General features: G+C 39.1%; 1 protein-coding gene across 3 annotated transcripts in view; it reads right to left on the bottom strand.

The window, feature by feature from the left end:
• The window catches only part of ST3GAL3 (ST3 beta-galactoside alpha-2,3-sialyltransferase 3), a 300,267-nt gene that overhangs the window by 138,213 nt on the left and 136,163 nt on the right, over positions 1 to 25,891 (bottom strand). For all 3 annotated transcript variants that reach the window (XM_077149972.1, XM_077149968.1, XM_077149967.1), the window contains exon 3: positions 9,270 to 9,317. In XM_077149972.1, the coding sequence (XP_077006087.1) occupies positions 9,270 to 9,317 (48 nt within the window). The remainder of the gene's footprint in view (positions 1 to 9,269; positions 9,318 to 25,891) is intronic.

The raw sequence follows: 25,891 nt of genomic DNA on the forward strand, positions 1-25,891 counted from the left end.
CTGCCTTAAGTTTACCACTGCAAACATTTTGGTGAATATTTTTCACCAAAATTTTTGTGTGTAAAATGTACAAGAATGTGTACATATAATTTTACTTACATAATTTTACAATGCTATTTGTTCCTGTTTTATTCATTTAACAATAGGCATCTTCCATGTCAATAAAAATAGAACTGCAAAATCATTTTTAATGATTGTACAGTGTTCTATCATTGTATGGATGTGCTGCTCTTTATTTACTCCTTAATGATCTATTAAGTGATGGACATTACTGTTTCTAATATTTCACTTTTCATTCAACAAATATTAACTAAGCACTTATTAAGTACCAGGGATACAGAGATGAATAAGACAGGCAAGGTTCCTGGCCAAATGTAGGTTCCATTTTACTGGGAGTGACTGGCAACTTGCACATAAATAAACAGACAATTTTAAAGAAGAATAAGTGTTAAGAAGAAGTGAAGACTTGGTGATAGAAAAGAAACAGAGGTAAGAAGAGTGGTCTACTTTAGATAAAAAGAGGTCTGGGAAGGCCTCTCTGAGGAGGTGATATTTGAATAGGCACCTGAAGCCAGTCATGCAAAGCAGGAAGTAAGAGCAGACAGGCAGAGAAAACAGCAGCACAAAGTTCCTGGGGCAGGAAGGGGCCTGGCTTGTTCCAGGTACCACAGGAATGCAAATGCAGCTTCAGGGTAGTGAGTGAAGGGCAAATGGACTATTGTGAAATTGGAGAGGTAAGTAGAAGCCAGTAGGTAGGACCCAAGAGGTCAGGGCAAGGAGCTTGGATATTATTCTAAGTACATTGTCACTGAAGAGATTTCAAGGGGGATGAGATATGATCTTTTACATTTCTAAAAAATTACTCTGATAACAATGTGGAGAATGGATTGCTGGGAGGCAAAAAAAAAAAAAAAAGCTCACAGAAACCCATTAGGAGATGTTTACTAGGGGAGAAAAAATAGTACCTTGGGCTGTGGTGCTAGAGAGAAGTTCTGGAACACATTTTTGGAGATAGAAAAAGGGGGGAAGGGTGAGAAAGAGGAACAGTCAAGGGGATTCCTAGGTTTGTGGTGTGAACAGCTGGGTAGATGGGGAAGAAAGAATGGAGAGGAACACATTTTCAGCACACGGCTCCAATAGATGTTTTATTTAGATTTATGTGGAAGTATTTTGTTTTGGTAGAGCTACTGTAAATGTTTTTATTATTATTATTTAATTGTTTTTAAATTATTTATTGCTAATATAAAGAAACAAGATTAATTTTTGTGTTGTGATCGTGTATCCTATCATCTTGCTAACCTCACTTATTAGCTCTAGGAATTTTTTTTTAAAGATTCCTTGGGGTTTTTTTAATGCAGATAATAAGGTCATCTGTGAGAAGGAATAATTTTATTTCTCTCTTTCTGGTATGTGTTAGGTCGGGGGAATGGGGAAAGGCACTGCAACTGGAGCTGTGGAGGCTGTGTCACCCCTCCCAACCTGACTTCTGGAACTAATGAACTGCCCCTTCCCGGACGTCACCTGACCTCCGTCCTTAAAAGCTGCCCACGCCGAAGCCCGCGTGCGCACTCACCTCCCTCCATCTTGGGTTTGGTGAGTTCTGCCTGGGAGCGCAGGAATACCCCCCCACACACTTTAAATTCCCTGGTCTACTTTTCTTCTTTCTCACCCTTTTGCCTCCTAAACCTTTCAGTATGTATTCTTTTTATTTCTTTTTCTTGCTTTATTACACTGGTTAGGACTTTCTCATCTTAGAGGGGAAACAGTTTTGTACTATTAAGTATGATATTTGCTGTAGGTTTGTTGTAGATGCCTACTTTAGTTTCCTGGCAATGTCATGCAATGGGTTGACTTAAACAACAGGATTTCATCAGCATACAGCTGTGTAGCTAGGAGAAGTCCAAAATTAAGGTGTCATCAAGGTGATGCTTTCTCCCAGGAGACTGAGGGAGTCTGGGGCTGGCTGCTGCAATCCTTGGCTTTTCTGTTACAGGGCAATGCATGGTGGCCTTTCCTGGCTTCTCAGTTCCATTGACTTCTAGCTTCTGGAGGCACTGTCTGGCTTTCTCTCTCTGTGGTTTTTCCTAATAGGCCTTCAGTAACATGATTAAGACCCATTCTGATTCACCTGGGCCGCACCTTAACCGAAGTAATCTCATCAAAAGGTCCTATTTACAATGGTTTCACATCCACAGGTGTAGATTAAATTTAAGAACATGTCTCTCTGGGGTACATGACTGCAAGCCATCACAACGCCCTCCATCAGGTTAAAGAAGTTCCCTTCTAAGTTTGCCAAGGGGTTTTTTGGTTTTGTTTTGCTTTTTAAATCATGAACGGATGTTGAATTTTGTCAAAGGCTTTTTCTTCATCAATTGGTATTACCATGTAATTTTTCTTCTTTAGACAGTTAATATGATGGATTACATTGATTCACTTTTGAATACTGAACCAGCTTTCCATTTCTCGAATAAACTCCACTTAGTTGCCAAATTTGGGAAGTATCAGCCATTATTTTTTCAAATATTTCTTCTGCAAGACACTCATTCTCTTCTCCTGGGACTCCAGTGACACACACGGCAAACTTTCTGGTATTGCCCCACAGGTCCCTGAGTTGCTATTCAACCTTTTAAGTCTTTTTTCTCTCATGTCCAGATTGGATAATTTCTATTGCTTTATTTTCAAATTCACTGACTTTTTCCTCTGTCAACTCCAGACTGTAGGGTTTTTATTTCAGTTATTGTATCTTTCAATTCTTACATATGCCTTTTGGTTCTTTTTATCTTCTATCTTTTTGTTGAGACTTTTTATCTTTCTGTTCTCAAGAGTGTTCTCATCCTTAGTTTGGGGTGTATTTTAAAAATACCCGTTTTAAAGTCTTTTTCAGATTATTCCAACACCTGTGATTCTGGAGCATTGACATATGTGGATTGTCATTTCCTACATGAATGGAGGTCTTCATCTGATGATTAATTTTGGATTGTATCCTGAACTTTTTTTACTATTATGCTATGAAACTCAAAGTTTTGCTTAAATCCTATGGAGAATGTTGGGTTTTGTTGTTTTTGTCTTGTTTTGTTTTGTTTTTACAGGCAATTAAGCAGGTTGGATTCAGGAAACAAGTTCTGATTAGCTCTCTGTGTGATTTCAATGTCGGTTCCATTTTCAAAGCCTTTGCTGTGCTACTCAGACATGTTCTGTGTGTGTGCCACCCAGTGTACAGTCTGGGACCTGGGCAATGGTCTATCCTTTAGTTCAGCTCTCAAACTCTAGTGTGTTGTTTAGAATCAGATGCATGCACGAACTGCTCACAGGTTAGCTCAGAAGTTGATAAACAACTTTATGGGAACACTTTTCTGAGCTCCTCCCTCTCCATTTCTCCCCTTCACTTTTGAGTTCTGGGCTTCCTCTTTTTGGTCTTCTAGTCAGAAAGCTGGGGTTTAGTTATCATGGTCTGCCATGCATTTCCTAGATTGTGCCCTTATCTGGGGTAAAGCAGCAGGAAGGCAGAGAAAAAGCAACCAGATTTCACCCCACCCTCTCGGAACTACAGTTCTTCTGATCAGAGAGGAAGGTTCTCCTCCCTCAGTTTTAGGTGCTTGCAGTCCCCACTGCTGCTGTTGTCACCACCACACCTAGGGACTGCCTGAGGGTTGGAGTGCAACAGAACAGAGAAAAGGAAAAAAAATCTGTGGGATAACCCCTTCTCCATCTGAGCCCGAGGATCCCCTTCCCACCCCAAAGCCATAACTAAAAGTGTTCTCCTGGAGTTCTCTCTGTTTGTGCCTTATAGCCATTGATGGATTTGGGGCTACCTTGAGTCTAGCCAGGGAATACTATAGAAAAACATGGGAAATTCACTGCTGATTTGAAGGTACTTTGAATTCTGATCTTCCCCCAATCTCTCTGCCATTTACTTTTTTTTTAAATTTTTTTATTAATTAAAAAAAATTAACAGACAAAACATTAAGATATCATTCCATTCTACATATACAATCAGTAATTCTTAATATCATCATACTTTTTTATTGTTATTATTATTTTAATTAGAGAGGTTGTAGGTTTACAGAAAAATCATATAAAAAATACAGCATTCCATATACTCGCCTTTTATGGACACTTTACATTAGTATGGTAACTTTGTTACAATTGCTAAAAGAATATTAAAATAGTACTGTAACTATAGTCCATAGTTTACATTAGGTGCATTTTTCCTGTATACCACCTTACTATTAACATCTTGTAATAGTGTCATATGTTTTTTTAATTTATTTTTAACTTTTTTTATTGTATGGCATAACATATATACAAAGCAAAGAAACAAAAAAGCAATAGTTTTCAAAGCACTCTTCAACAAGTAGTTGCAGGACAGATCCCGGAGTCTGTCAGGGCTACCATATGATCCTCTCAGATTTTTACTTCTAGCTGCTCCAGAATATAGGAGGCTAGAGGGCTTAAATACTTTTTTTATTATCACAATCTATTTTTTGTGTGTGAAAAATAACATATATGTACAAAAAAGCTATAAATTTCAAAGCACAGCACCACAGATAGTTATAGAACATATTTCAGACTTTGACATGGGTTACAATTTCACAATTTTAGGTTTTTACTTGTAGCTGCTCTAAAATACTGGAGACTAAAAGAGATATCAATTTAATGATTCAGCATTCATATTCATGTGTTAAATCCTAACTTCTCTGTATAACTCCACCATCACCTTTGATCTTTCCATCCCTCTCTTTAGGGGTGTTTGGGCTATGGCAATTCTACATTTTTCATATTGGAAGGCTCTGTCACTAATATGGGGTAGGGAAATGGAACTATCTGATGTTCTGGAGAGGCTGGGCTAGGTTTCAGCAGTTATCTGGACCAGGGACGCATCTGGAGGTTGTAGGTTTCTGGAAAGTTACCCTAGTGCATGGAACCCTTGTGGAATCTTATATATTGCCCTAGGCATTCTTTAGGATTGCCTGGAATGGTTTTGGGTGGGGGTTGTCAGGTTATGATAGGTAGCAAGGTCTAACTGAAGCTTGCCGAACAGCAACCTCCAGCGTAGCCTCTCGACTCTATTTGAACTCTCTCTGCCACTGATACTTTATTAATTACACTTCTTTTCCCCCTTTTGATCAGGATAGAATTGTTGATCCCACAGTGCCAGGTCTGAATTCATCCCTGGGAGTCCTCTCCCACATCGCCAGGGAGACTTTCAACCCTGGATGTCATGTCCTACGTAGGGGGTAGTCTGCCATTTACTTTTTAGAATACTCAAATAGCTGCTAAGTGTATCAATCCAGCTTTCAGCTTCATTAGGTGAGAGAGATAGGGTGGAGTGTGCTCACTCCATCTTATCTGGACTTGGAACCATTACTTTCTAGTTTTAATCACCCACACTAACAGAAAGTGTAGATTAATTCCAAAGTTATCTTGCTAAATTTCTTAAAAATTTTTGGCAATATGGTATGCCAAATGTACCATAAATTCGCCTCAAATAAACAGTACAGTGACCACTGAGATCTCTGCCAAGTTCTTCCCTGTTATCATTCCCTTTTAGGCTGACACAAAGCATGAGATAGTAAAACTGTTGGCCTCTTACAAATACTCCCCGGGAGACGGAGGAGGTAGAACTAGGTGTGGAACCGCAAAGCGCTCCTGCCGCCATGCAGGCTGCATACAAGCCCAGTTAAATGTTAGGAAATGGTTATTCAATCAATTAGGTAATAAAGCAGAGTACTGTAGACATAGCCAAGAAAACTGGAGCTAGGTAAACCAAGAATTAGTCCTAATTAAAAGCTGATTTCGAGTCAGTTTGAACCTATCCTCTACTAAGAGGTAACCAGGCAGAAAAATATTTGAATATTCATTTTTGCCAGCTTTCATTGGCAACCATGTACGAAACAAAACCTGGGAGCCTTTTCCTACCATCTAAAATTATTTGTAGGCTAAATCCCAAGATCTTCTTATCCCTCCAGTAGAGATATGGAAGCCAAGAACCAAAACCTTCTAGAAAATAAATGAGAAGGAAATAAGAACTACTTGATTAATAACATGGACTCTGGAGCCAGACTATCTAAATTCAGATCCTGGCTCTACCACTTTCTTCCAGTTTTAAGTTGAATATAGGTTCTTTAATGTCCCTGTTTCTTTATCTGAAAAAAATGGGGATAATAACAATATTTCAATGGGTTGCTGTGATACTTAAATGAGTTGGTACATATAAAGCAGTTAGAACTGTGCTTGAAACATAATATATGTTCAATAAATATTAACTGCCCTTTCTTCTTCCTGCTTGATTCAGGCAAGCCCATCCTAGGGTACTGCTACTTGGCCCTTTTTTCCCTAGGAATAGCGTGTCCTATGCCTCTGGGCTTCCGTGTCTTATCACTGACAACAAAGATTGTGCATTTTTCATTAAAAATGACAAAATTATTTTATAATAAACATATGGAAAAAACACATAAAACATAAGTGCACAACTTAATGAGATACTGTAAAACTGATACCCATGTAACCCACCCCTTTTTTGGTCACTAAAAAGAACATTATCAACACCCCAGAAACCCACCATGTGCCCCCTCCTGGCGTGGCACCTTCCTTCTGCTCACTGAACACTATCCTAACGATTATGGAATTCACTTCCTTGCTTTTCTTTATAGGTTAATACCTAATTATGCACCTAAACAAATATAGTTTGATTTTGCCTGTTTTTGAACTTCATTTAAATGGAATAATGCAGTGTATATTCTGTTTTGTCTGACCTCCTTCACTTAACAGTATGTCTAAGATCCATCCATGTTGCTGCTTCTATCTGTAGTTTTCTCATTTTTACTGATGTATCGTATTCATTCTATAACACAGTTTGCATGTCTATTCTACTGTTAGGTATTTGGAATGCTTTTGATTTTTGACAATTATGAGCAATGCTCATAGGAACATTCCTGTATATGAATCTTGTGCATATATCCTCGTAAGTTTAAACACCAATTTCTGTAGGGAATACATATAGGAGAGGAACTGCTAGGTCATGGGGTATGTGTTTATTCCAGTTTAGGTGGATATTGCCATAGTTTTCTCCAAAAGGATTTTATCAATTTACCCTCTGACCAGTGGAGACAGAGTTTCCACTGCACCACATCCTTTCAACATTGGCACTGTCAATTTATGCAGTAGTATCGAACTGTGATCCTAATTTGTGTTTCCCTAGGTATTAATACAATTGAACCGCTTTTCATAGGCTTACTGGCCAGTTAGAATTCCTCTTTTGTGAAGTGCCTGTCCAGCTCTTTTTCCTATTTCTGTGCTGGGTAGTTTCTTTTTTCTTATTGATTTTTATAGCTCTTTCTGGAAACAAGCTCTTTATTGGCTGTGAGGTAAATATCTGTTTTCTTCACTTTAGATTGCTTTTTCAGTTTCTTAATTGTATCTGTTTTAGTTTGCTAAGGCTGCTGGAATGCAATACACCAGAGATGAACTTGCTTTTATAAAGGGGGTTTATTTAGTTACAAATTTACAGTTCTTCAGAGGAAAGACAGCTGGCCTTCCTCTGGCTTTCTCTTGCATGGGAAGGCACATGGTGATATCTGCTGGCCTTCCCTCCTGGCTTCTGGATTCAAACGGCTTTCCCTGTGGCAACTGCTTTCTGCATCTCCAAATGTCTGGGTCTGTGTGGACTTTGAGCTGGGTTGTACTGAGCTGTGTTAAGGTCTCTTCTGACCTCTCTCTCTTTTAATCTTGAGCTAATTAAATTAAACATCACTGATTGTGGAAGGCACTCCCCTTAGCCGACTACAGGTGTAATCAGCCATAGATGAATTTCACATGCACATGATTTAAGTCCACAGCAACTGGGAACCATCACCTGGCCAAGTTGACACCTGAACCTAACTACGTTAGTATCTTTTGATTACAGAAGTTCTTAACTTTAAAGCAATAAAATTGGCCAATCTTTTCCTATATGAATAGGCACAATTTTTGTGTCTATGTAAATAATTCTATCTTTCAATTCTATCTTAAAGTGACTTCTCCTGCCTCAGCATGTGGTAGGGGACAGCTCAAGCATAATAGGTATGAGACAGCAAGATGGCAACAGACAGAACATGGGCTCTAAGTCAGACAAAAACCACTGGTCCCAGACAGTTGACTTCACCTCTTTGAGCATTAATTTCTTTATTTATAATTAAAGATACACTATCTACCTTACAAAGATATTATAAGAGATAATGGAGATGTGTGTAAAGTACCCATCACTATGTTAACACCAAGTAGGCCATCAGTAGTAGTAGCCACGATTATATTCTCTGAACTTCTGTCCCCTTATTCACACTGAAAAAACTACCTGAACCTCATGGCTGCTTTGTGTAACATCAATCTATTGCATTCAAAGACAGCACAAGGAATAACTGTCCTCAGCAGGCCAGCAAAGTTCCCGTGGTATTTATAGCACCCACCACCTTCAGCTGACAATGCAGGCTGATGCACAGAGATACTCTTTACACAAAGTAAAGTCATTCTGGGGCTCCTATTGGGACCCAGTGGCAGCAGATTGAACAAACAAAGCAACCTCTCTTCCTGCTCACACCCTGAGCACAGTGGTGGGGGGCATGTGGGCTGCCTTAAAGACATGGAAGACAGCCAACATACATAGCCAAGCCCCTTGAACTTGGGTGATTCTCTGTCAAGGGGTGGGTGGTGGTGCCAATTTGTGTGCTGTATACTGTGCCGTATACTGTAGACACAGGGAAGAGCATGAGTGTGTTGTCTGCATGCATTTTGGCATGAATGCATAATAAAATGTGAAACTGCTTGCCTGGGTGGGGGGGGTGGTATTTAAGTATACAGAGTGTACATGTAAATAAGCAATGGTATGTATATCCACAGGGATCTGTGAAGCTCTCATTAGCCTGGTATTCTGCTAGAGAACTCTGATGGTTATCCACTCCAGCCTACCCCAAGTTTAGGTCTCTCAGTGCCATCCCATTCTCTGAGATAGGATATGTCAACAGAAAACAAATATCCTTATATATGAGCCTGGGCCACTCTTTATGAGGAGAGGATATCTACTCAGGGTACACTTTTAACAACTGGAAATGTTTTCTTCATGTTGTATTCCACTGCTGCTTCTTAGACCATGAGATGCTAGAAAAGCTACTTGAGACTTTCCCCACAATTCTGTGATATTCCATTGCCCTCCCCAGACACCCCCCACATTAGGCTCCACTTCAAATGGGCCCTGTTGAGTGCTGAAAGGATAAAAGAAGGGGAAGGGTTGGTACCTGAGCCTAGTGTTTGTCCAGCGGAGTCATAGGAAAGAACCACTGAATCTGTAACACAAGAGGACAAGTTCATTTCTTTCTCCTTCTTATGGTTAAAAACAAAAACCAACACAAGCTTCCCACTGGCTCTGCCTGGACCCTCCCCCAAGGGAAGTCAATGAGAACAGAACTCGGGCACAGATGGCATCCATAGGCCCATGCCCACCTGTCCATCAGGCCTAGCACCCCATACCTCCTGCCACTGGGAGGAACATCTCAGGGCAGCAACGGGCCCCAAATTCTTCAGGGGCATTGCCTACCAGATTAGAGGACAAATTTATTTCTTTTTCCTTCTTGTAGTAAAAATAAAGTTGAACCAAAGCAAAAGAAAACTTTCCTCCTGCATCTGGTTAAAAACACTGTTATTTCCCCTTTGACCTTGCCCTTTCGTCTACTACCAACATATCCAACTGTTTACTTTATTATTTCTTCCAAAAAAGACTTAAAGTGGTTTATAGGAACTTACTATATACATTGGAATAAAAATAAATGAAATTTTTTTGGGGGCGGGCCACTGCAGCTCAGCAGGCAGAGTTTTTGCCTGCCATGCCTGTGACCTGGGTTCAATTCCTGGTGCCTGCCCATGCAAATAAGTAAAATAAAATAAAATAAATGAAGAAGTCAGAGAAAGGAAAAATATTGCACAGTAGTGGGAATGTTAGCATACAAAATGCATGCCTTGAGGACCTAAACAAATGTGACAGAATGTAAGGAAGACCTGAGCTTCTGATCAGCCAAAGGAAAAAAGGGGAAAGTGAACAGTTACAAGATTCAGTCCCTATAATCATTCATTCATTCATTCATTCATTATTTCAAATATTTCATATACATTTCTTGGACAACTACTATATATAAGATATTATACTATGACTTTAAGATACAATGAACAAGAAAATCATGGTCCTTACCCTTTTGGACCTCCCATCATCACTCTAGAAGAGAAAAAAGTTACCAAACTAATTTTTTTTCAAGTTTCAGTGATGATTTTATTAGATTCTTTTACATGAGAACAATAAATAAAATTAAGATTCTATAGGGATAGAAAAATGGGCATATATTTGCAAGCCAATTTCAGGAATCTAGTTCCTATGGTGAAATACAAATAGTCTGGTAATAGAAACTTTGAATCAGAGGCTCATAATATTTAGGGCACACAGAGATACATTAAGAAAAGATCTATATATCATTGACTCTAAGATGCTATTGATTTTTTTTTCTAAAGATGTTTATTTATTTATTTTTCATTTGCTGTGCATTATTAATCACAATTGACTTTTTTTTCTTTCCAAACTAATTATTTTAAAAATGATATAGTAAAAGAGAATAGAAATGAGTGCTCTGAAGGTCTATGTTAGGAACCAGACCTAGTTTGGAAAAGGAGTAGGTGTTGGTTAAGGGAGGCTACCCTAAAGAAGTGACACTTGCACTAATAGATGAAGGATAAGTAAAGGTTGAACCCTACATAAATAGAATGGGGGCACTGCAGGCAGAGAGAATGCCATATATGGAACCCCTGAAGCAACATGGAGCAGGGTGCTTCAGAGCAACTAAAAGACTAAAACATAAAAGCTAATACTATACAGTGATCAAAGAGAAATTTCTCTTGTGGGTCTCTGACGTATGATGTTGTAGACTGTGTCTTCTACAACATCCTATTAATAATTAGTTTGAATCTTGTATGGCTGTTTCATACAAGTGCCAATTCAAAATGATGGCAGAAAGCCAACATACAGTTCTAAGCAAGCAATTCTAAGGGGTACCAAGATGATGTAAGGCCCAAGCTAACCCAAGAGACCCCAGACTCAAAAAAGATAAGATTCAAAGACTGACTTCCTGCAAAGGAGTGCCAACTGGATGCATATAGGACCAGTGTCTACAGCCACACTGCCACCCAGCACTATCCTTCAGCTCTCAGTTCGTGTGCCATTTTCTCTTATTGCACATGAAAATTTGACACAATAGTTATCCTAACTGTAAATAACATCTCTCTTCACTGCTAGACTAGATGCTCCATAAAGGCAGATGGCATCTCTACGTTACTTACTACTATATTACCAGCAAAGCACATGGCACTCAATAACAGTATCTGGAGAAATGAATGGACTGCATATCCTTCATAAATGTTTTTTTTTTTCTCACCACCAAGCTTTTACTCGGTGAGGCAGAGAACTGGAGGATGTGGTTTTTGGTAAGGACATGGAGGACAGATATTCTATACTGCCAGTTAAGGGCAGATCTATATGCTTTGAAATCTATGACGCCAAATGATGTAGGGTGGACATTTTTACAAATAGGTAGAAACAAAATTAGGACACTTGGCTGAACAGACAGGTGACCATCTGTTTTCACACAAACAAAAACCAATTCTACCTCTTTGTCAGCATTTCTCAAAACTGCTTTCTCTCCATGCATGCCACTGTCCATTCAGAAGTTCCTACCTCATTTTTTAAACAGCTTCATGTGGTATAAATTATATAGTACAAAATTTACTCATTTTAAATGTACAATTTAATGATTTTTAGAAAATTTATGCAGTCATGAATTCATCACCAAAATGTAATTTTAGAACATTTCCATCAATCCAGTAAGATCCCATGTGCCCTTTTATAGTCACTCCCTGCAGCACAGGCAACTGATTTATTGTCTGTCTATACATCTGCCTTTTCTGGACAGCTTCCTATCCTGTTTTGCTGCGACTGTTCTGAAAGCCTCTTAACCACACTCTTGCCTCCATTTAGCTCACTTCCATCCATTCATGTTATGCTGCATGATTTTTCTGAAAAGTATACCTAACTGTGTCTCTGGTCTTCATTAAAATGCTTCAGTGGCTCCCTGAGGCCTACAAGATAAAATTCAAGCTGTGACATTCAAAGTCTTCGTAGTTTTGCCTTATTAGCCAATTTTAATGCCCCTCAGGTTCCAGATATGCCAAACTATTTATATTTATTCAGAGGTGTGAGCGTTCAAATCTTCAGACTTTGGACATGCTGTTCCCTCTGCCTGTTTGCTTAACAAACTCATACTTTTCCATTAAGAGCCAACTTACTCACTCCCTCTTCTTGAAGCCTTGTCTGATAAGTTCTGCTCATCTCTTCTTTAGGCCACCACTGTGCTTCTATCATGGCATTTATCACGCTTCATTATAATCCTTGTTTACCTCTTCTTCTCTTATTAAACTACAAGTTCCTTGAGGATAAGGATTGTCTTATTTATTTTTAAGGCTTTAAAACCTAGCTCAGTGCCTAACACACAGACAGGGGTCCATATGTTTACTGAACAAAGGAATAAACTGATAAATGTTCTTGCTTGCTTTCAAAGTGATGTTATCTGAGTGACGTTTCACAAGTTGGGGAGAAAATCCATTCTGGGTATAGATTCTTAATCAGTTCAAGGCACCTTGAATTGTCTTTCAAGGGCAAAGCTTAGGGCTCAGGCCTAGCCTCCCCCAGGAAGATAAAAGCACCCACATGCCTGCAGGACGAAGAAAAGTGCCCGACAAGCCTTTTAGGTGAGAATCACATTCACCTGGAGGAGATCAAGAACGGCTTTCTGAGCAGATGACTGCCCAGGATAGGTAACAATAAAAATAGCATCTCAAATTTTTATTGCCGTTGACAAGTATTTTTCCAATTGGAATTTACTTTCTTTGTATTCACAGACATTTCTTGAATAATCTCTTTTAAATTTAATCATCTAAATGTGAAAGAAAAAAAAAGACTGAAAAGCTATATTCTAAATGTTAACCGTGGTTCTCTCTGGGTTGTTCTCTCAGCAGCTGAGGTCATCCTTACATTTCATCCCACTTAAATATAGCCCAGGCACACCAATTCCTAAATGGACTGGTTCTTCTCTCTTTTTCTTCTTCCCTTTTTCCCATGAATACTGCCATGTGCCTATTTTGTGTCAGGCCTTGTGCTAGATACTAGAGATATGGAAGTGAGTAAGAGCAGTCTTTGCCTTCCTGCCAAGGAAGACAGAAAAGTTAGCAGGTACTTAAAATAAAAATAAAGTGTAATAGTAAACAGTGGTAAGCCCTAATCAAAAAAAAAAAAAGTTAAAGTCTTTGCAAATTTTATTTCTATGTTAGTGCAGTTCTCCTAAGAATATGGGTCTGTAAATTGCAGAAGAAGCAAATAAGGGGGTAGAAATTTCAGGAAGTTAGTTACATGTTTATGTTTTGTGTAAGTTTTGATGAATTTTGCATTGCATATTAAAGGCACAGACTTGTGAAACACTTTGGCCATTCATTATTTGTGTTTATTCTAAAGGATGTACAATTATTTTAGTTATAAACCATTTTGACAGCTAAAGGGAAAATTCAGTATTCAATAAATTGAGCAGTTTGTTTTGCAAGAAACAGAGCAAGAATACCCAGACTTCTCCCTCTCGGGCTAAAAACAATGTCATTTTTATTTCAAGCAGCCCAGGCTCCAGCTTTTCCTGGCTCCCAGGCCAGAGGCAGCCATGTGGTATGCTATACAAGTGACCAAACAGAATTCCAGACCAAAGCACAACAGAGCCTTGCCGCACATGACTTTGTTCAATGAGAAAACCTAGAGTTTACTGGAAATCTTTTATTATGCTCAGATGTTTCCTGCGTCTGGTTTCTGAAGTGAGATAAAAGGAATATAAGGGGAATCTGAAGAAGAATGGGCTCAGTCTTTCCAGCCATTGTAGGCTTCCAAAGCTCAAGTTATGTAGTCAATGAGCTATGGTTTGGAAGAACTATCTGTCCTGGTACACATTCAACATCTATCTTCTACTATCCACCATGTGTTAGACCTAGAGATAAAAGAACAGGTAATAATAAAAAGAATTTCCTCAAATGGTTTGTAACCTAACAGGTAAAATAAAAACACAAATAAAGCTAAGCATAAAGCAAAGGGATGGAGTAAGAGTAATGGGGGAAAATTCAGTGTTATTCATTTAACAGATATTTATTTAGCAACTACTATATATCAGACTTAGGGATACAAGGGTGAAGCAAGAACAAGAACGTTCCTATTCTCAAGGGATTTACATTTTAGTCAGGGAGATAAAAAGCAGTAGGCAAATAAATGAGCGGAATAATTTCTAGCAGTGATAAGTGGTATGAAGAATATTAAACCATGAAGTAGTGACCAAGGTTAGAGTAGCAGGCAATATTAGATAGAATGGTTAGGCAAGGCTTCTTTGAGGAGGTAACAGATGGGCTGAGATCCAAAGAAAAAGAACTAGCCATGGAAAGATCAGGGGTAAGACACTTTTCAGCAGAAGGAAAAGCAACTGCAGTGATCTTGGTAAAAAGAAGCAGAGAGAAGGCTAGCGTTGCTAGAATATGGAACACAGAAAGTACATTGAGGGTGGGAAAATGAAGTCAGAGAGGAAGACAGGAGCCAGATCTGTAAAGGTCTTATAGGCTACAGTAAGATGTCTGGATTCTATTTCAGGAGCAAGGAGAAGCCTCTGCTTAAAACGAAGGGAGTGGAAAGGATTGTAGGAAGATGGCAGAGTAAGAAGTTCCAGGAACCATCCTTCCACCAAAACAACTACTGAACTGGCAGGAACTGACTGAATCAACTATTTTAAAACTCTGGAGTCTAGCAGAACACTGTGATGCATCCAGGGGAAGTGCTACAGAGAGAGGCTGGTAAATTGTGGGAAAAACAGTGAACTTCACCCTCCCTGAAGTGGTTACCATCCCCCATCCCCCAACTTCATGGCAGGCAGCAGTAGGGACTGCAGCCCAGGCTCTTCCTACAGCTTCCTGGTACCAGAACTGGTTATAAAGGCCTAGCCCTCTAAAATCAGGGTGTGTGTGTGGTCTGATTGTTGATCACTGCTTTTGATTAGCTACGTCTGATTGCTGGAGGGGCTGGCTCTGAGGAGAGCCACTGTTCCATACCCCCCCCCCCACACACACACACACAAAAGCAGCAGAGGAGTCTTAAAGAGGCAGGACCTTTTATTTTCCTCTTCTCTTTTTTCTTTCCCCGTTTGGGAGCAAAAATCGTTTGGAGAAGTCACAAGTTGATGGCTCCAGGCCTCAATAACAAAAACAGCAAAACAAAACAAATCCCAAGCAATTCCAGAGGCATGGGAAAACTAGATTTCCAGAGTTATAACAACATAATACTCAGACTGTCCAGTTCTCAATGCAAAAATTATTAAACACACAAAAACCAGGAAAGGGTAGCCCATTCACAGGAAAAAGAGAATTTACCAGAAACCATTCCTAAGGAAACTCACACATTGGAACTTTTAGTCAAAAACTTTAACTCAACTGTTTTAAATATGTTTAATGAGCTAAAGGAATCCACATAAAAATAACTAAAGGAAATCAGGAAAATGTTATCTGAACAAAATAAAGAGATGGAATTTATAAAAGGGAATCAAACAGACATTTTGGAGCTGCAACATACAGTGATTGAAATGAAAGACTCATTTGATGGATTAAATAGCAGCTCTGAACAGGCAAAAGAAAGGATCAGTGAACTTGAAGACAACTGAAATTATCCAGTATGAGAAGAAGAAAAAAATAATGAGGAAAAATGAACAGAGCCTGAGGATCCTGTGGGATACCCTCAAACATACCAACATATGCATCATTGGAGTCCCCGGAAGACAAGGAGAGATGGAGGCAGGGGAAAAATTTGAGGAAGTTATACCTGAAAATTTCCGCAATTTGATGAAATACATGTATATACACATCCAGGAAGCTCAACAAACTTCAAGCAAAATATACTCTAAAAGATGTACACAGAGACATGTTAGAATAGAATTATCATAATCCAGAAACAAAGAGAGGATTTTGAAAGTATCAAGAGCAAAGCAACTTGTCACATACAAGGGCCCCCCGATAAGATTAACAACAGATTTCTCATCAGAAACCATGGAGGCCAGAAGACAGTGGGATGGCAAATTCAAAGTTCTTAAAGAAAAAACCTGCAAAACAAGAATTCTATATCTGGTGCAAACTATTTTTAAAAAAATGAAAGAGGAATTGAGACATTTACAGTGTTACAAAAGTTGAAAGAGTTCATTACCAGAGGACCTGCTCATAAGAAATGCTAAAGGGAGTCCTTCAGGTTGAAATAAAAGGAGCCTAATAGTAGTTTAAAGCCATAAGAAGAAATAAAGAACATTGGTAAAGGTAACTACATAGGTAAATATAAAATCTTGTATTATTGTAATTATGCTTTGTAACTGCTTTTCCCCCTTTATGACTTAAGAGGTGAATGTATAAAGTAAATAACATTATAAACCTATGTTAACAGGCTACAATGAACAAAAACATAATCTGAAATAATAACAATATAAAGGGGGATGGACGAAGATATATAGGAATAGAAAATTTGTTTTCTACTAAAACTAGGTGGGTACTAGTTGAAGAGGTCATTATTAAAGATGTTAATTGTAATGCAAAGGTAACAACTAAGGAAATAACTAAAAAATACAGAAAAAAGGAAGAGAATTCAAATGGTACAGTACAAAAAAGCCCCTAAACACCACAAAAAAAAAAAAAAAAAAGAGAGAGAGGCAGTAATGGAATAATGAGGAACAAAAAACATACAAGACATATAGAAAACAAATAGTGAAACAGCAGAAGTAAATCCTTTCTTCTCAGTTATTATCTGAAATGTCAGTGGATTAAAGCTCCATATTAAAAGGCAGAGATTGTAGATAAGATGAAAAGCCATGATCCATCTATATGTTGTCTACAAGACACTAACTTTAGATAGAAAGGCACAAAGTAGTTGAAAGTTAAAGGGTGGAAAAAGATACTCCATGCAAACAGGAAACAAAAGAGAGTCAGAAAGGCTGTATTAGTGCCAGACAAAATAGACTTTAAGTAAAAAACAATTACAAGAGACAAAGAAGGTTATTGTATATGATAAAAGGTTCAATCTAGCAAGAAAACATAACAATTTTAAACATATATCCACTTCATAACAGAACCCCAAAAATATATGAAGCAAAAATGGACAGAATTGAGGGAAGAAATAGATAGCGCTATAATATTAATTAAAGACTTTAGAATAGCACTTTCAGGAATTGACAGAATATCTAAAGAGAAGATCAGTAAGGAAATAGAGGACTTGAACTACACTATTCACCATCCAGAACTAATGGACACATATAGACCACTCCACCCAACATGAGCAGAATACACATTCTTCACAAGTGCACACGGATTGTTTCCCAGGATAGACTATATGTTAGGCCACAGATTCATTTTAATAAATTTAAAAATATTGAAATAAAACAAAGTATATTCTTGGACTATAATGGAATAAAGCTAAACATCAATAACAGAAAATGAACTGGAAAATTTACAAATACATGGAAATTAAAAAATACTCTATTAAGCAATCACTGGATCAAAAAAAAAAAAACCCCACAAAAACAAACCCAGGGGAGTAACATGCTCTGATTTGTTTTTAAAATATAAACATTGGTTGCTATGGGGAACTAGATTGATTATTCAGGCAACAGGGTACACGGTAGATTAGGGGAGAGAGAATGAAAGCAGGGAGACCGCGAAGGAGGAAAATGGAATGTCCCAGGTAAGAAATAATGGCAGCCTGAATCAGGGTGGTGGCAGTAGGAACGGGGAAAACAGGATGGATGCTAAAAATGTTTAAGGCTTTTATGACTGATTAGACATGAGTAAGAGATAAGGAAGGAGGATTATAACCAGATTTGGGGTGTAGGAAAATAGATTTTGACTGTTGCTGATTGGGAGTGGCCTTGATCTAAACCGCGTGGCCCTGCCCCTCCTCTGGCCTCTGATGACTAGACCATGGGCAGGTACCAAGCCCAAGGGAAGGCAGGCCATAGACTGATCAGCCATCAAAGAGGCAGGAGGGTTCTATCTTTTGGAGATTTGAATTAGGAAGTGCAGAGAAGATGGAGTAGTTGGTAGGAGACACAAGCAGATAAAGAAAAGCAGAGCCTGGGAGCCTGGGAGCTGGCCCTGGGCTCCACATGAGTGGTAGAGCATCAGAGTGAGGACCCACAACCCCGATGCTGAGGGCAACAAGACACCAAGATCCAGAATGTTCTCCCAGTCTCAGTCTCTGTGGCACCTATACCATGCATCCTCTCCTTTCATGAAGCCTTAGAGTCTGCCTTTTCTTAGTTCCTATGGGGTCTGGCGTATCATTGTGGTTCTTCTTTCCATGTCTCTTGCTATCTTAGAGCTGTCGACAGTCTGAGTGGGCTCTCCTACTCTACCTTCCAGGCCTCGTGCTTTAATACCATGGAGCATGCACGCTCTTGCTGACGGCCAACACCAGCCTTGCCATCTCACCATACAGGGTCTGACTCTCAGAAATAGAAGGACTCATTTGGACTGGGGATCTCAACTGTGTTCTCCAGTCTAGCTTCATGGAGAAGCCCTGAACTTTGGGGGTTAATGGTCCAGTAACAGAACTGATATTTTACTGGTCACATGGTTACCCGTCTCTTGTTCTTGATTCTCCATTGTTTAGATCTTAGAGGAATCAACTCCTAGTCTTAGTTTCTCAATTCTAACCCCCCCAACCCCAATCCCAAACAAACAAAACCTAAGTAAATGAAATTCCTGAAAATACATATAGAAAAAAAAAAGTCTGAGGACAGAAAATGTAACAACTGTGAATTTACAGAGATGTGAATATAGGGAAGATAAATTAGTGAGATAATCAAGAAGCTAGGATTAGCAGGATAGAGGAAGCCAGAGGAGGAGAGAATTGATTACAGGGAGTATTCAAATATGGCAAAGAAGTGGAAGAAGCTAATGACTGAAAAGTTTCCATGGAATTATTAATTGGCAGGGCCTTTGTAACTCTAGCGATAACAATTCCTGTTCAATAATTGCAAGAACTCAGTTGTGAATGAGTAAGTGGAGGCTGTTGATGTTTTTTCAAGAAGTTTCTCCTCAGATCTACCTCATTAATTTAATTTACTAAATATGGGACAGGCAATGGTGGCACAGTGGCAGAGTCCTTGCCTGCCATGCCGGAGTCCCAGGTTTGATTCCTGGTGCCTGCCCATGCAAATAAATGAATAATAATAATAAGAAGAAGAATTTCAATTTACCAAATATAAAGAGAGTTCTTACTAAGCTAAAAAAAAACAAAGACAAAAACAAAACTGTATAAAATGATAAGACAATCCCAGACAACAAAGAGTTTATGAAATATCAGGGGGATAAAACAGAGGTGCAAATAACTAATTATATTATAAGCCCATAGACAAGTTGCTATAGGAGCTCAAATGCAAGAAAGAAGATTTCTTTGCTGTGAGAACCTGTGAAGACATGGTGGAGGACACAGCTAGTGATGACCTGAGAAGTCAGGCTGTGCTGGGAGGGAGAGGACAGCTGAGCAAAGGCATTGAAGCATGGCCATGATGGGTGTGTGGTTCCAGGAAGCTACAGAATCATACCTAAGTAATAATTCAGGGTTTCTCTTAGGAGGTAAAAATGCATATGACTAAAAGGGAATCAGTCAATACAATCTGTTTAGACTTTTAAAAAAGTCTTTGACACATCAAAGACTATTTTTAAAAACTGAGTCACCATGAAATTGAGGAAAAAATTGCTTTGTCATGCCAGGAGACAAAAGGCCCTTGGCTGAGGATCGGGGCAGGCTGGGACACCAGCGACCACAGGGAGACCAGGAAATCTGGGAGAAGCTGGAATCCCACTAGACCTCTGCGCTCTAAGAGGGTCAGGAGAGGCGGTGGAGGGAGGCACTGCTTTCAAATACCTGTGGGCACAACAGAAGTCACTGGATTGAAAATGGAACTAGGCATGTGCTGAAACTAAGAGTGAGATGGTAGGGATGAGGACAGGAACCTCAGGAGCATGGGAAAGTTTTAATACGCATGCCCTAGAAATAGGGAGACTAAAAGGCAATATTCCCAAGCACTGGTTAGGGCACAATCTGAAACTGGTCGATCAGTGTGATGAGTCTCTTTAGTCTCAAATGAATCTCTTTAGTCTCTTTAGTCTCAAATGACTCTTTAGTCTCAAACAGCCTGAGAACAGAATCTGAGAGACAGATGGGGCAGACTCGGTCAGGCCTGGGGTTTCGTGGGACATTTTCAGGAGGACAAGGAGGTGAAGGAACTGATGGTATTGCTGAAAGGATCCAGCTTGGATGAGTATGAATGGAAAAGAAGTGAGAAAGGGGCTAAGAAGCTGAGAGATCAGGGATGGTAAAAAAAGCCAGCCGTCCAGAAGAGGTCAAGTGCAGGGAAAAGCAGATGGCTGACAGCATGGCATGGCATGGTGGACAAGAGCATGAGCTCGAGCCAGGCTGCCAAGGTCCAAACCCTGGCTCTGTCATTTTCTACTATGTGTGCCTCTGTGCAAGTTACTTCACCTAACTGAGCCTTAATTTTCTCATCTGTAAAATGAGTGATATAAGCCCAAATTGTCTTCCCTGAAAATCTTGAAACTAGACAGCATTAGAGTTCAAAATTGTTCAGATTTTAGAAAGGCAATATGCTGCACAAACCATATATTACAAATTCTTCCCACTGAGGTTTAGAGCAGTAACCTACAATTAAAAATTAATATTTCTGCTATGAAATGAATGAATTTTTGCATTAAGTGGGACTATAAATATAGTCCTATCATTTCAGGTCAGTTTGCTGCCAAATGACTTTTGACGGCAATTTTATGAAAAGAGGAATTTGATTTTCAGAGCCTTTTGGAGTTTCTATTTGGGATGGTAGGCTTCTAATAGAACAGCCTCTCAGGCTGTCATGAAGAGTAAATGGGTTAATTCATGTAAAGCACTTACCACAGTTCCTGGCACACAGTAAATCCTCAATACATGCTACTGTCAATGTTTTTGAAATATTTATTACTGTCATCATTATTATTGCCATTATTATTTACTGTGGTTTGGCTGAAGTGCAGGGAGGAGTGATGAGTGGGAAGGAGAGAGGGAAGAGAAAAGAGGGTGAAAATAAGGCTTAGAAGGTATACCAGGTCACATATGGCTTTGAAGATCAAGAGAAGAATTTGGATTTTAACCAGTGGTGAAAATAAAAAGCAGAGAAGCTGCTAAAATTTTTTTAAAGAAAGTTAGTGATATGAACAGATTTATGGTTCAGGAAAACGACACTAGCGGCAGTGGGAAAGATGGAACTGAAGGAGGCAAAGACCTGTTTGTAAACCAGGTAAGAGATGTTGAGGACCTAACAGGAGACTGTGGTAGAGGGGATGGAAAGGATGGGGTGAAATGTCAGAGGTAGAATGGAAAGAATTGGGAAACTGGATGTGGGCTGGTAGAACCAAGAAAAAATCGTATTACAGAATCCCAGGGAGTTGTGCTGGTTGGAAAGGATGTATGTCCCCTAGAAAAGCCATGTTTTAATCTAAATCCCATTTCGTAAAAGAATAATCCCTATTCAATACTGTATGTAATTAGATCATCTCCTTGGAGATATAACCCAGTCAAGAGTGGTTGTTAAACTGGATTAGAGGAGCTGTGTCTCCACCCATTTGGGTGGGTCTTGATTAGTTTCTGAAGTCCTACAAAAGAGGAAACATTTTGGGAGATTCAAAGAGAGATTTGTGAGATTCCAGCCATGAGAAGCAGAGTCCACCAGCCAGCAACCTTTGGAGATGAAGAAGGAAAATGCCTCCCAGGGAGCTTCATGAAACAGGAAACTAGGAGAAGAAGCTAGCAGATGATACCATGTTTGCCACATGCCCTTCCAGATGAGAGAGAAGCCCTGACTATGTTCGCCATGTGCCCTTCCATTTGATAGAGAAACCCTGAACTTCATTGGCCTTCTTGAACCAAGGTATCTTTTTCTGGATGCCTTAGATTGGACATTTCTATAGACTTGTTTTAATTAGGACATTTTCTCAACCTCAGAACTGTAAACTAGAAACTTATTAAATTCCCCCTTTTTAAAAGCCATTCTGTTTCTGGTATATTACACTCCTAGCAAAGTAGGAGTAGAGATATTCCAGAAAGACATGGACTTGACAATGTTAAATATAACAAAAGAAAGGTCAAAGTAAGATTTGAAAAGCATCTTGTGGATTTGGCATTTAGGAAGTTACTGGTGATCTTAGAAGAGGAGGTTCAAGTAAGTTGCTGAGGGTAAAAGCCAGACAACATCAAATACCAGAGAGGAGTCAAGCAAAATACAAAGTGAAAAAAAAATATGTCCTGAATTTAGTAATAATGAGGTCTTCAATGGCTTTTGCCCTTGAAGTTAGACTTCAAGTGTCAGGGGTAAACTGCAAATGGTAGTCGTTTGGGTATAGGACCAGGAAGATAAGGAGTAGATGTGTGATAGATTTATTTTCTTTATAAAAAAGGAGGCAAAATCATGAGCTGTGGAAATTGTGTGGGAAGGAATTAGTCTTCAACTGAAGGTAACAGATTCAAATCAGGGGTCAGCAAATTTTTCTGGAAATGGCCACTAAATATTTTAGGCTTTGTGGGCCACTAATGATCTCTGTCACATAGTCTTCTGTTTTTTGTTTTTCCCTTTTTTTTTCATTTTGTTTTGCTTTACTTTGTTTAAAAACTCTTTATAAATGAAAATTTATAAATGAAAATGTTTGCCCATTCTTGGGGCAAGCAAAAGCAGGCTCTGCGCTGAATTTGGCCCATGAATCTTAGTTTGCCAATCCCTGGTTTAGATTACACACACACACACACACACACACACACACACACACTTCTGTTTCCTTCTAACCCAATGATAACAGTAAATATTGTTTGTTATAAAGCAGAAGTACACAAGGATAAAGAGAACAGGAGAGGAGATACCAACAACAAAAGTTTGGAAGCTAGAAAGTAAACAAACAAGTGGGACTGAATCAGCAAACCCAAGAAAGTTGAGTCTTTAGCTGGAAGTGGGAAAAGCTGAAATGTAACCTGGAATATATCACAGAACTCTCCAAAGACTCAATCACTGGCAGCACCAATTAGAACTGGACCTGGGAGTGAAGGTGATACTAAAAACGAAACATCCCACTCTTAAATAGGAGCTGACAGCCAAGATTACAAAGCATTAGAAGAAAGTAGCTAATATAAAAAGAAACAAAAATAAATGGAAAATGAACACAACTTGTAACAATGGAAAATATACATGGAGATGAAATGTGGAAAAAAAATCATTTAGAGGCTAAAAAATGGGACTTATAATTTAGTGAAACCTGGAATGGACAATGATGGTGATCAAATTTACAAATATAAGAAAGTCTTTACATGAGGGAAAACAAATGAATGTCAACACTGTAAGGTGTTGAAAATGGGATGGTATATAGAAAAAATACAATCAGTGCAAACCAGGGTCTATAGTTAACAGTAACATGTTTCCATTAATTGTAACAAAGGCAATATATAAAGCTAAATGTCAATAAGAGGGGGATATAAGGGAGGGGTATGGGTTTGTTGTGGCTGTGGTTGTTTCCCCTTTTTATTTTTAACTTTTATTCTTTTTTTTCCCCTCTTCTTTCTATGCAGAACAATGAAAATGACCTCATATACATTGTGATGGCAAATGCATAACCACATGATTATACCAGGAGCCACTGATTGTTCACTTAGGATGGATTGTATGGTGTGTGAATAAAACTGTCTAAAAACAAACAGAGAGGGCAGGCCACGGTGGCTCAGCAGGCAGAGTTCTCGCCTGCCATGCCAGAGACCCGGGTTCGATTGCTTGTGCCTGCCCATGCAAAAAAAAAAAAAACTACAACTGCTGGAGAAAATGTGAAGAGAGATTTACCTATTCACAGTAGGCAGGGAAGTAGAGTGGTACAGCCCCGCTGGAAGGCAATGTGGTGGCTCCACAGGAGGCTAGGGGTCTAGGGGTGGGGCTCCCATTTGATCCTACAACTCCATAGTTAGGTGTTTACTTGGAGGAACTGAGAGTGGACATGAATGGACATTTGCATACTGGTATTTATGGCTGACAGGGTTAGTGTTTTGCAATGGATGAAGGTAACCTAAGGGTACTGAGGAATGGAAGGGGGAAGTATGATGTACACACAGAATGGACAATTGAGACGCTGCAAGAAAGAATGAAGTTGTGAGGAATGCAATTAGGTGATTAAAGTTTCAGTGGCTGAGAGATTTCAGATAGAGTCAAGAGGTCATTCTGTCAAAGAACTTTGTCAAGAAAGTAAAAAGACAGCCTACACAATGGGAGACAATATTTGGAAATGATATATCACTCAAAGGTCTAGCATCCAGAATATATAAAGAGATTGTTCAACTCAACAACAAAAAGACAGACAACCCAATTACAAAATGGGCAAAAGACTTGAACAGACACTTCTCAGAAGAGGAAAGACAAATGGCCAAAAGGCGTATGAAGAGACGCTCAACTTCCCTGGCTATTAGAGAAATGCAAATCAAAACCACAATGAGGTATCATCTCACACCCACCAGAATGGCCATTATCAATAAAACCAAAAATGCCAAGTGAGGATGTGGAGGAAGAGGCATGCTTACCAATGTTGGTGGGAATGTCAAATGGTACAACTGCTGTGGAAGGCAGTTTGGCGGGTCCTCAGGAAGCTAATATAGAATTGCCATATGACCCGGCAATACCATTGCTAGGTATCTACTCAGAGGACACGAGGGCAAGGACATAAATGGACATTTGCACACCAATGTTTATAGCAGCATTATTTACAATTGCAAAGAGATGGAAACAGCCCAAATGTCCATCAACAGGAGAGTGACTAAACAAGCTGTGGTATATACATACGATGGAATATTATGCAGCTGTAAGACAGAATAAAGTTATGAAGTATGTAACAATGTGGATGGACTTTAACGACATTATGCTGAGTGAGATTAGACAGAAACAAAGGGACAAATACTGTATGGTCTCACAGATATGAACTAACATTAATGAATGAACTTGGATAATTTCAGTTAAGAACAGAAGTCATCAGGAGATAGAAATAGGGTAGATATTGAGTAATTGGAACTGAAGGGATACAGATTGTACAATGGGACTGATTGTAAAAATTCAGAAATGAATAGCACTATGCTACCTAATTGTAATACAATAATGTCAGAACACTGAATGAAGCTGAATGTGTGAATGGTAGAGGGAGAAGGGCTAGGGGCAACAAATGAAATCAGAAGGAAAGATATATGATAAAGACTGAGAAGGTATAATCTAGGAACGCCTAGAGTGTATAATGATAGTGACTGTGCTGGTTTGAAAAGATGTATGTCCCTCAGAAAAGCCATATTTTAATCTAAATCTCATTTCATAAAGGCAGAATAATCCCTATTCCATACTGTATGTTTGAAACTGTAATCAGATCATCTCCCTGGAGATATGATTAAATCAAGAGTAGTTGTTAAACTGGATTAGGTGACTACATGTCTCCACCCATTTGGGTGGGTCTTGATAAGTATCTGGAGTCCTATAAAAGAGGAAACATTTTGAGAGAAAGGAGATTCAGAGAGAGCAGAGAATGCTGCAGCACCATGAAGCAGAGAGTCCATCAGCCAGCGCTTTGGAGATGAAGAAGGAAAACGGCTCCCAGGGAGCTTCATGAAACAGGAAGCTAGTAGAGAAAGCCAGCAGATGATGCCGTGTTCACCATGTGCTCT

The sequence above is a fragment of the Tamandua tetradactyla genome, chromosome 2 (assembly GCF_023851605.1).
Source record: "Tamandua tetradactyla isolate mTamTet1 chromosome 2, mTamTet1.pri, whole genome shotgun sequence".
Classification (NCBI taxonomy): Eukaryota; Metazoa; Chordata; class Mammalia; order Pilosa; family Myrmecophagidae; genus Tamandua; species Tamandua tetradactyla.